This window comes from Chanodichthys erythropterus, chromosome 15 (assembly GCF_024489055.1).
Source record: "Chanodichthys erythropterus isolate Z2021 chromosome 15, ASM2448905v1, whole genome shotgun sequence".
NCBI lineage: Eukaryota > Metazoa > Chordata > Actinopteri > Cypriniformes > Xenocyprididae > Chanodichthys > Chanodichthys erythropterus.
Window position 1 is genome coordinate 785,583 of NC_090235.1, and position 12,204 is coordinate 797,786.

At 39.9% G+C, this 12,204-nt stretch overlaps 1 protein-coding gene across 2 annotated transcripts in view; it reads right to left on the reverse strand.

Moving 5' to 3' along the window:
* Window positions 1-6,707: 6,707 nt before the first annotated feature.
* Window positions 6,708-12,204, reverse strand: part of trak1b (trafficking protein, kinesin binding 1b) — a 35,190-nt gene continuing 29,693 nt past the window's right edge. For both annotated transcript variants that reach the window (XM_067411415.1, XM_067411414.1), the window contains 3 exons: window positions 11,571-11,732; window positions 7,560-7,656; window positions 6,708-7,485 (listed from right to left, as the gene is read on the reverse strand). In XM_067411415.1, coding sequence (XP_067267516.1) covers window positions 6,708-7,485; window positions 7,560-7,656; window positions 11,571-11,732 — 1,037 coding nt within the window. The remainder of the gene's footprint in view (window positions 7,486-7,559; window positions 7,657-11,570; window positions 11,733-12,204) is intronic.

Below are 12,204 nucleotides of genomic sequence, written 5' to 3' on the forward strand. Positions count from 1 at the left end.
CCATTATAATGCAGAATAGACATATGCCGAATTTTACTAAAAAAAGACAAAAGTCTGAAAGTATTGTTTTTAAATCTTGTAATTTTATTTGATTTTAGCTAATGTGCTAATGTGTTTGTCAGATTCATGAAACCACAGTTTTCAATAAATCAGGTCATCATTCAACTTTGGCCTTAAATCTTACAGACTCCAGCAGTTTGTCCATTAAAACAACTCACAACCACAAAAAAATGCTTTCAACGGAAGGAAGTGCTCAACAAATGGCTTAACAAATATTTGCGGCTTAAACTGCAATTTCACGAAGCCTCTTTGCTTGAAAAAAAAAGTGAAAATCAATAAATGAGTATATAAATTAATAGAGGAAATGCTTTAAAGGAACATTAAGAGGAGTGAGTGGGAAAATTTCTGGTTAGGAAAGACCATTTGAATTATTCAGATGCTCTAAGATAAAGACAAAGAAAGTGGAAAGAGAGAGTAGAAAGTTCTTATATACTTCAAGGCAGACTCAAGGGACTTATTGAGCTTGATACACTGTCCAAGGGTAAAGATTTCCATTTGACAGGCACAGGGAGACAGAAATAGAATGGAAGACAGACAGATGCAATGGACCTATATAATAACAGACCAACTACTGAGATGCAGTGGATATGGCATATGCCTTCAGACTGGTCAGCCACTAAACACACACACACACGTCACTTTCTACTATAATTATGAAATATTTAAATGCCCGAGAGCAGGACAGAACTGTCATATACAAAACATCATCTTTTCCCTCCACTGACCCTTAATAAAAGTGAAATCCTACTGAGCTGTAATCAAATACAGGCCAACAAGAATGAAAATTAATCGCATTAAACCTTCAATTATAGATCTAATGCAACATCGAAGACATATTACATCATATTAGACCACCACTGGATTGGATTCAACTTTCAATCATTATTTAGTTTAATTATTGGAGTCGGGGCTGTTGCTGGGCGGGAATGCGGAACACTGGGGACCAAACAATTTGGCTGAATTTTTTTTAGTAGTGACAGAAAAATCCAAAGGTTGTTCATCAATTTGACAGATTACACTGAGGGTGCTCTATTGTAATTTGTAGCACCCCTGTCCATTTGGATGGTGAGCATGCATATTAATTAGCTATAGACCATTTGGGAGCAGACGTCAGTTACGTCAGTTGCAGCTGCATGAACATGATGGCAGAAAAACTGTGGTAACAAGTGGGTGAAAATGAGCAAAATCCATGGAATATAAAAATGTCTTGTAACTTTGGATATCAGAATCAGAATGCAAAAAAAAAAAGTCTTCATTTTGATAGAATACAAATATCGAAAACGCCCTTTGAAGCTAAACACAGACATTTATGATTGCAAACCATTAAACAGATAGAGTGGGCTGATGAAACCTGCAATGATTAGTCTACTATTAAAGCATGCATTTGATGTAAACAATAGGTCTACATAATATTCGCATAAGCAGTTCATAGGGGACATAATGCATTATCCCTACAGTTACAGCGTAAAATAATATTTAAACCTATAACAATTTTGACTCTTTTTTTATATCTCCTAATTCAGACTTTATGACTTGCAATTGTGAGTTTATATCACAATTCTAAGGGAAAAAATTCATAATTGCGGGATATAAACTTGCAATTCAGGGGGGAAAGATGGAATAAAGAGCTTATGTCTTGTAATTCTGACTTTTTTTTCTCAGAACTGTCATATATAAATTTGGAATTGCCAGGTAGGCTCCACCCACAAAACACATCATCGCTGTTTGCCAACACAACACTGCTACATACAATTCCACGGCACGGCAGCCAAGTGTGAAAAGTTTCTTCAAACGGCCAAATAACTGCTGTTGATAAAAGAAGTGAAAAAAGAGAGCCTGATGCAGATGCGGTGGACGATGAAGGACAAACAACAGAAAACGTTTATCAGTCAACGGCACAGGCGAGCACCCAGGACGATAAAATAATGTTAAGTAAAACTAAATAGTCAAAGCCTACTTGCAATGGATGTGCTGAGTTCAGCCTCATCGCCTGCTGCAGTCATGTCTTCATCTCATATAGGCATATGAAATTCAGCAACTACCTGCTAGGTCCACTCGCATTGGCATAAAGTAGCCTTGTTGATAAGATTGGGTGAGTTTGGGCAAAACACACAAGATATAGCACCGTCTTCTGTAGATGGCAGTATCAATTCTTTTGTAGCAGAAATAAACTGCTCTGTTAAGTCTTCGTCGTCAGTTAGGAACCTGGGTGTGCTCTTTGATACCAATCTTACATTTGAAGGCGATGTTACTAGCATCTGTAAAACCGCATTCTTCCATCTTAAAAATATATCTAAACCACGACATATGCTCTCAATGAAAAATGCAGAACAGTTAGTTCATGCGCTCATGACCTCAAGGCTAGATTATTGTAACGCTTTACTGGGTGGTTGTTTTGCTCGCCTGATAAATAAACTACAGTTTGTACAAAAAGCAGCAGCTAGAGTTCTTACTAGAACTAGAAGTATGACCATATTAGCCCAGTTCTGTCAACACTGCATTGGCTTCCTGTTAAACATCGTATAGATTTTAAAATCTTGTTAATTACTTACAAAGCACTAAATGGTTTAGCTCCCCAGTACCCGAGCGAGCTCTTAAAGCATTATAGTCCTTCACGTCTATTGCGATCTCAGAATTCAGGCCAACTGATAATACCTAGAATATTAAAATCAACTGCAGGCAGTAGATCCTTCTCCTATTTGGCACCTAAACTCTGGAATAATCTTCCTAGCATTGTTCGGGAAGCAGACACACTCTGTCAGTTTAAATCTAGACTAAAAACACATCTCTTTAACCTGGCATACACATAACACATCATCAATTTATAATTTTCAAATCCGTTAAAGGATTATTAGGCTGCATAAATTAGGTCAGCCGGAACCGGGAACACTTCCTATAACACAAGATGTACTTGTTACATCAGAGGAAGAATGGCATCTACGCTAATATTAGTCTTTCTGTTTATCTCGAGGTTTACCATAGTCAACCGGATCCGGGCCATGTCCAGGTGAGACCAAGAACCTGCACCTTGACACGACCACAGCACAGCCTGAAGTATCAGTAGAGATTGATTCAACTAGATCATTCATCGTGAAGGCCTCATCTACATGACAACCAGTGGCACAGTAGCTCAACAACCGTCCATACCGGGGTGATGAATACGGTCCTCATCTAGATGGAACTGAAATAAATACTTTGAATGTTACGATCCTATCGGACTTATGATAGAAACCTGAATCGTAACAAAGCACTGTTTGCCAGAGGAGAACTGGCCCCCTGACTAAGCCTGGTTTCTCCCAAGGTTTTTTTCTCCATTTTAACACCTATTTGCCACTTGTTTGCCACCTGATGTCACATGTTGGAGTTTGGGTTCCTTGCCGCTGTTGCCTTTGGCTTGCTTAGTTGGGGACACTTGACGTTTGACTTGACATTTGATAATCAACAGTGTTCTGATCTGCCTGCATTGACACTAAGAGCTGCTGTGCAGACAAAATGATGTACCAGTTATCAATGTAAAGCTGCTTTGACACAATCTACATTGTAAAAAGCGCTATATAAATAAAGTTGACTTGACTTGACTTGCTGCAGAAAAAATTAAGTGCCATTCAAAATGTAATGTGTAATTGCATTGCTCGTTAAAAATGTATTGGAGTAAAGAGTACATATACTTATTCAAAAATGTAGTCAAGTAGAGAGTAAAAGTTGCTAATTTGATACTCATTAAAACTACAAAGTAGCCAAAAATATATTTAAGTACAGTAACTAATTACATTTACTTTACACCATTGTGATTGCGTTTAGTTCAGTTAATTTTTTTACAAGTTTTGTTCATATTTTAATCTTAATTGTAATATTGTCTCGTTTATATTTGCATGATCAGGCAAAGTTTGCATTTTAGTGGCCTCTGCACTGCAAAAAACAAACATTCATCTGCTTTGTGTGGTGCTAAATATGACAAGTGAGGCATTCCTCTGTTAATCTGTTCTCTTCATTAATAAATAAATACCTAATCTTTAATCTAGCCTATATTCTACTCCTGTAAATGCATGATTAAAAATGAAAATGTGAACAAAAACAAAAGCTATTAAATGTCCTATGATATCAAAAATATGGAAATTAAAATGATTCGTGATTTATGACCCCAAGAAAGCCTAACAACGCAACCACTGCTAAACTGGACCCATCTGTTACATTCTTGTTACCTGTGTAAGCTTATTTTTTTGCCCTCACTTTATAAGATGAGCAATTTCTTGTGTTATTTCATGTCTGGCTGGATGACGCAAATGATGAACCAAAACATGGCTACTTATTTGTCACCAGAGATTAACATGCTCTGATGGATATCTCAGTATAATTGAGGATTTTGAGATTTCTAAAACATCTCAGTGATTTATCAGACATGTATTTGCCTCCAAGACAACAGAAAGTCATAGAGATAAATATTCGTATATTTATGAGTCTGACCTAAGAAACATCTTCAAATGATGTCCCACCTGCTTCAGGACCATATTAAATGTTGCTTGTTTAGCTGACTCATAGATCTTTGTGGCAAATAAAAAATAGGCCTTCTAGAGTGCAAATAGTTCCCGTCCTGTTCCCATGGCCATTACTATGAATGTCAGGATGCAAGAACTTAAATTAGGTTAGTCGCCAACCGCCATCCTGTCTGGGGTAACAAATTGCTTCCTTTTACGTTTGTCTTGTAGTCCTTCAAACAAACATATATAAAAGCTGCATTTTATAGGAGAAATGCAACCCCAGTTGAAATGACGATGAAAACATTCTGACCAAAATTATGAAACCAAGTCAAAATCATCCAAACAATGAAATAACAGGTTCTAAACAAAAGTTCGGAGAATGTTCATTTATTTCAACCAAACACTACGACAGAAAATGTACCAATATGGCTTACCTCAGTCCTCCAACAATTCTTCGCTTCCTTCATTTTGTTCTTCATTTTAAAAAGAGCGCCAAAATTAGTTTACCTTTGCTTCTATTAAACGTTGTGTTAACTCTTGAAATGAAAGTAGGGGAATAACAAATCAAAACTATCTTAATATGTAAGCTTTTTCAAAGTCAAATTGTTAAGTGATTCATATGAAGTCATAATTTATATTTGTACTGTATAACAAAACTCATTTCAAACTTGTTCTTTTAGATTTTTTTTTATGATGAGAAACATACAGCCAAGTAAATATAAATGTATAACTGGTAGGCTACTTCACTTGTCTATCAGTGGGAGGACAAAGAAAAGACAAATGAATGAGGACACAATGCCCTCTAGTGACAGTTATGGACAGCGACGACCAGAAGCGTCATTTTTATTTCTCCGCATTTTTATTTGGAAAAAAAAAAAAAAGAAAAAAAAAAAAAAAAAAAAAAAATCAATGCTCTAATCGTTAAGCTTTTGCCCTTGTACGACCATTACCTGAGAGAAACTGAATCTCAAAAACGTAATGAAACAGGTGGTAACAGCACATTAGAACGTCAAAGTGCACATTTCAACAACAAAACAATTTAAATGACAAGTGCTCAGTGCTCATTCTAGTTTATAGTGCTCTCCAGCTACGCAAACATTTCCCAATCAATCAGTAAATACTCTTACATGACAGATGACTAAAATACAGGCACTCCCTTTATCATAGAAAACCACATGACAGCAGCACTTCCTGAAATCAGTCAATCCATGTAGCCAACCCTCAATTCAATCATCCACTTACTGAATAAAAAACTACAATGTTCACTTCTTTATTAAATATTTATCTTCTAAAAAGATATAAACTGAAAGACAGAAGAAAAGAGAGTTGGAGAGGTGGGTGATTAAACCTTTCCTACACATTCTCCCTGTCAGCATTAATGTATCAGCCTCAAATGCCACCTTTCAAAACCAGCAGGCATCCAGATAGAACACATCTCTATAGTTGCCCAAAGCAGGGACAGAACACCATTGATCCTGGATCAATACATTTTATTATATCCTGGAAATACCCTCAGCTCAAAAAACTACACATAAAACATAACTTAGTTCTAATTCATAGTGATCAAATCATACATGTAACTGTAGATTTTCCGGTTCAATTGGTATTTACTGGTTTACTCCTTCCTGGATGTGCACTGGGAAGTGAAAGTGAGGTCAAAGGTTATGTACAATCAGTACTATCGGTGCAGGAACATATCGCATTAGATTGTACAGGGCAAATCAGGGAGTTAGTGTGGAGAGAACATCAGCACGAATAAAACACTTTTAACTTGTGTTTTTAAAGTAGCTTTTAAAGGGATAGTTTACCTAAAAATTAAAATTTTGTCATTTCTCATATCTCACTCTCATGTTCTTCCAAATGTGTATGACTATGTATGAAGATTTTTTGAAAAATGTTTTTGTCCATACAATAAAAGTCAATGAAGTCCAATAGTTTTGATCCCAATTACTTTCAGTGTATGAACAGCTAAAATATTCTTTAAAATAATTTATCTAGTAAAGTTCTACAGGTTTGGAATGATGGTGAGCAAATGAAGAGAGAATCAAAAAACATTTTTTTTGGTGAATTATTACTTTAAGTTAGAGTGTGTGTTTGTACAAGTTATGAATTCTGTGTTAGTAAGTTAGTGTCCTACTGTTGATTGTGTGATTCATTATTATGCATAACTCATTTGAGACTTGTTTGCTTAGGTAGTTTAGGTGCCAGTAGCATTTCATCCCCTTGAGGGCCAGGCCCCTTCATCGCCATACTAGCCCCAACCATAGCAGGATAGCTCCGATTCCTCCTCATACCTTCGTTTAGTGGACTAAAGGGGGACCCTGCCCTTCGAAGCCCACCAAGAGGACCTATAAGCGGGCTTGGTCTTGGAATCCCACCCCCTGTTGCCCCAGAAGCCCCAGGGCTTGCCAGCCCCAACCTTTTCAGCTTATCAACCAAATTGAGATTATACATACTGACATCAGTTTGGCTCTCACAGTCTTTAGCTTGAGCCCCGGACACCCCTGCTACCTCTTTCAAAATGGACCGTGCTGGCTTGGAAGCCAAAAAGTTTTCATAGGATGGGCTTTTGAAAGAGAAAGGCATGGAGGTGTCTGAATCAGAAACCACTGATCCCGGGCTAGGAGTGCAGCGGGTGGGGGAATTGGGTGGGGTTGTGGGGTGGTGGGGGTCGGGTGGTGGAGGAGGAAGAACTGAGGTGGAAAAGAGGACTCCTCCACTTCCTCTGTCCCAGCTCTGAGGCTGGTACACGGCAGCAGAAATGCCCCTCTCCTGCAGGAGGCGCACCAGCCCCAAAGAGGTGCTGAAGGTTTTTGTGGAGTCCCGCAGGTTGGTGAAGGATTGTGACTGGGACAGACTCATTCGGCGAGGAGTACAGGGCGTGGCGGCAGGCGTCGACCTGAGACTGCTTGACATCACGCAGGATGAGGTTGGGACAGGGTTTAAACTGGACAGAGAAGCAGAACATTATGTGCTGATTGGCTGGTCAATTATTTTCTCAGTTAGAGGACAGGACATTACCTGGGGGTCACCCTTGTGAGCTCATCAGAAGGATGGAGGATTTTGCAGGTGGTGAAGGTGTAGGTCGAACTTGTATGAGCCATGCATTTGCCTGGGTAATACACTGGAAAAAGTACAAAAGCTGAGAGTGAAGCAAAGTTTTCATTTATTTTTATCTAAATAAATAAGTTTTTACATGGCTACTTACCAAGTACATGGATTTGAAATAATGGTTTGAGAAATTTGTCATTTTGATTGATCAATCAGTTGATCATTCAATCAATAAATAAATATTTTATAATAAAAATTGTATTTATTTAGGTCAAACAGTTTTCTATAAGGTCTAATTGCAGCAAATATTAATTTATTTTATATTAATTCATTAATTTTAATTAACAAACAATTGATTTTAAATGTTTTATTTTTACTATTTACCAAATACAAAGATTTAAAATATTGATTTGAGAAATTTGTAATTCAGAAATTTGAAATGTATTAGCTTAATATAAAATTGTTTGGGACAGTAGGCAAATGGTACTGATTTTTTTTTAATGAAATGTAATTCTTTTATTTAGGCCACACAGTTTGTATAAGGACTCTATAAATTTACAACTTTATGTAGCATATCTTCATACATACAAGAAAAAGTTCTCTTAGAAACATAAGTATTATTTATTTTTATTACAACCCGAATTCCAGAAATGTTGGGACGTTTTTTAAATTTGAATAAAATGAAAACTAAAAGACAATATTTTATTCACAATAGAACATAGATAACATAACAAATGTTTAAACTGGGCAATTTTATGCACAAAATGAGCTCATTTAAATTTTGATGCCTGCTACAGGTCTTAAAATAGTTGGGACGGGGGTATATTTACCATGGTGTAGCATCTCTTCTTTCCAAAACAGTTTGAAGATTACTGGGCATCGAGGTTATGAGTTTCTGGAGTTTTGGTGTTGGAATTTGGTCCCATTCTTGCCTGATATAGGTTTCCAGAGGCTGAAGAGTTTGTGGTTGTCTTTCGTTTAATGATGCCATGGTGGGTCAGGCGTCATAGCCGACTTGAAGACGAGCCCAGGCGGTGCTGAGGGTTCGGCAGGACATGGCGATGCCGACGGCTCAGACGACCGAGGTGCAGGCGGGGTTCCAGAAGGCCGCAGAGGAGCCAGAACGACGGACGACCGAGGAGGAGCAGGAGGGAGTGAGGAAGCCAACGGAGCCAGAGGGACGAAGGGATGAGGTGAAACCGGAGGAGTGCAGTCCTGAGGTGAGAGCAGGCCGAAGAACGACCAATGCGGAACCGGAGGAAGGATGGAGACTGGCGGAACTGGTGGACTGATGGGCCACGGTGGAGATGAGGGAGGTTGGAGCCAAGGCGGAGTTAATGGACAAACGGGCCGAGGTGGAGTCCTGGTCGAGGATGCTGGAGGTGGAGACCTAGGAACCCCTGGCCTCGTGGTGGTTGTAGCCTGAGGGTGAACTAGTGGGCTGACAAGAAGGAGTGGAGATGATGTATGGAGGCAGATGGGAGGAGGTAAGAGAGGGAGGCAGGAAGGGGACACAGATTCAGCAGGGGCTACTAGCTCGGCGGCTGAGACTGGAGATGCTGGCTCGGCGGCTGAGACTGGAGATGCTGGCTCGGCGGCTGAGACTGGAGATGCTGGCTCGGCGGCTGGAGCAGAGGGCTCGGCGGCTGGGACTGGAGAAACTTGGAGAGGGGTCCAGTCCATCCCCTCATAGACGATTAAAATCTCTATGGGAACCGGAGAGGGCTCGCAGGAGACTGGAGAAACTGGCTCGCAGGAGAGTGGAGAGAACTCGCAGGAGACTGTAGAAACTGGCTCGCAGGAGACTGGAGAGAACTCGCAGAAGACTGTAGAAACTGGCTCGCAGGAGACTGGAGAGGGCTCGCAGGAGACTGGAGAGAGCCTGCCCTTCTGCCTCTTCCTCCTCTTGGTCCGCCCGGACACAACAGAGGGGTGTGGCTCAGATATGGTGCAGGGGAAGCGCTCACTGGAGGGGTATGTGGAGGAAGAGGGAGACAGACGAATTGGCCAGGCCACCCGTGTTTCTGGGGGGACTGGACGAGATGAGCACTTATCTTTATGAACCTCTTCAACTACTAATTTGGAGCCATTTAAATACAAAATCAGATTAATAGTATCGGTTAAGGAAACAAAACTATCAGGTTCGTCAAAACGGATAGTGCTCTCGTCCAGTCCGTCCAGAAACAGGGCGTTTAAACGAGCATCCGACCAGTTCGTCAAAAAAGCTAGCTCAACAAACTCCTCCACATACCTCTCCAGCGAGCATCTGAACTGTAACAGCACGAGGAGCCGATCTGCCGCGGACATTGAAGTAGGAGGCACGGGAGGAGCTGGAGCTTCGGCAAGGAGAAAAATACCCATGATGGTTTGTAGATTGTCCAGTGGTTGGGTCCGTTCTTCTGTTACAGCTGAGTATGCTGGAGAGATGAAGCGTACACGGAGATCCACAATAATAGGTTTAATAACAACGAAGGAGATAAACTACATACACATAAGCTTAACATAAACAGAGAACGGACAGGGAGTGAAGGGAGTGAGTCCATTATAAAGGGAGTGCAGATGAAGGAGTCCAGGTGCAGGTGATCCGTGATGATGAGGAGAAGACGAGGAAAGTGAGTGCAGGTTTGAAAACAAGAGGATCATGGGAAATGGAGTCCGGGGAACAAGGGATCTGTGACAAATAGCTGCAGTATGTGGTTTTTCATTGTCCTCCTGGAATAGACGTCATCTGAAGGGGAGCATATGTTGCTCTAAAACCTTTATATACCTTTCAGCATTCATAGTGCCTTCAAAAACATGCAAGCTGCCCATACCATAAGCACTTATGGCGCCCCCATACCATCAGGGATGCAGGCTTTTGAACTGAACGCTGATGACACTCTGGAAGGTCTCCCTCCTCTTTAGCCCAGAGGACACGGCGTCCATGATTTCCAACAAGAATGTCAAATTTGGACTCATATGACCATAGAACACTTTTCCACTTTGAAACAGTCCATTTTAAATGAGCCTTGGCCCACAGGACATGATGGCGCTTCTAGACCATGTTCACATACGGCTTTCTTTTTGCATGGTAGAGCTTTAGTTGGCACCTGCAGATGGCATGGCGGATTGTGTTTACCGACAGTGGTTTCTGGAAGTAATCCTGGGCCCATTTAGTAATGCCATTGACACAATCATGCCGATGACTGATGCAGTGTCGTCTGAGAGCCCAAAGACCACGGGTATCCAATAAAGGTCTTTAGCCTTGTCCTTTACGCACAGACATTTCTCCAGTTTCTCTGAATCTTTTGATGATGTTATGCACTGTAGATGATGCGATTTGCAAAGCCTTTGCAATTTGACAGTGAGGAACATTTTTTTTTAAGTATTCCACAATCTTTTTACACACTCATTCAGATTGGAGAGCCTCTGCCTATCTTTTCTTCTGAGAGACTCTGCCTCTCTAAGACATCCCTTTTATAGCTAATAATATTACAGACCTGATATCAATTAACTTAATTAGTTGCTAGATGTTCACCCAGTTGAAACTTTTCATAATTTCTTGCTTTTTCAGACATTTGTTGACCCTGTGCCAACTTTTTTTTAGACCTGTAGCAGACATCAAATTTGAAATGCGCTCATTTAATGGATAAAAGTGTAAAATTTCTCCCTTTAAACATTTGTAATGTTATCTATGTTCTATTGTGAATAAAATATTGGCTTAAAATATTGGCTCATGTGATTTGAAAGTGTTTTAGTTTTAATTTTATTCAAATTTAAAAATGTCCCAACATTTCCAGAATTCAGGTTGTATTACATAAGTATTGTTGCATTGAATGCAAGATGTCTGTAGCATAAAGAAATATGTTGACTTACTTGAGAACTCTATGGAAGCATGACCTGTGCTGAGACATGGTGACGGGGAAGCTGAGGGGGCAAGGCTATGGGCAGAAGGGACACTGGGATTAGATGTGGTTGTGGTGGGAAGGTTCTGGAAGTACTGCTCTCCAGGATCATCCTCCTCATAGTCAGCATAGTGATATACTTCCTCCAGGTCCAGCTCCAATGGACGGTAGCCTTTCGGGACCACACCAGGTCGAGCATCCAGGATACCACCCAGATTAGGCTGAGCTAACTGCTGCCAGTGCTGAAGGGTAGCTGAGCCTAAGAAAAAGACACAAAGGATATTGAGGAGGAGAACTGTGTGATTTCATAACCTAATTTACACAGTGGCTACATCAACTCAGTGTGAAAACAAACACATATTAACAACGCTGCAATGCAACAATGAAGTGATAATGAAAAACAAAAAAATGAAGGAAAGAAAGAATGAGAATATGATGTTTTTATTGAAGATATACTAAATGAAAGTGCAGAACACAGAATTAAAACAAAATAAGAGATGGAAAAAAAATACAAAGTACAGGAAATACAGAAACAGAATAAAAATGGATGAAGAACAACACAAACAAAAGTCTACTGTTCACTTACTGTCCATTAGGTGGCAGTAATAAAATATGGAAAACAGAAATTCCCTTTTTACTACAAACTTGACAAATCAAAATTTAAATCCCTACTTCATGTACTTCATGTACTACACTATATTAGACACTAGAATATAGAAATGACTGATGGG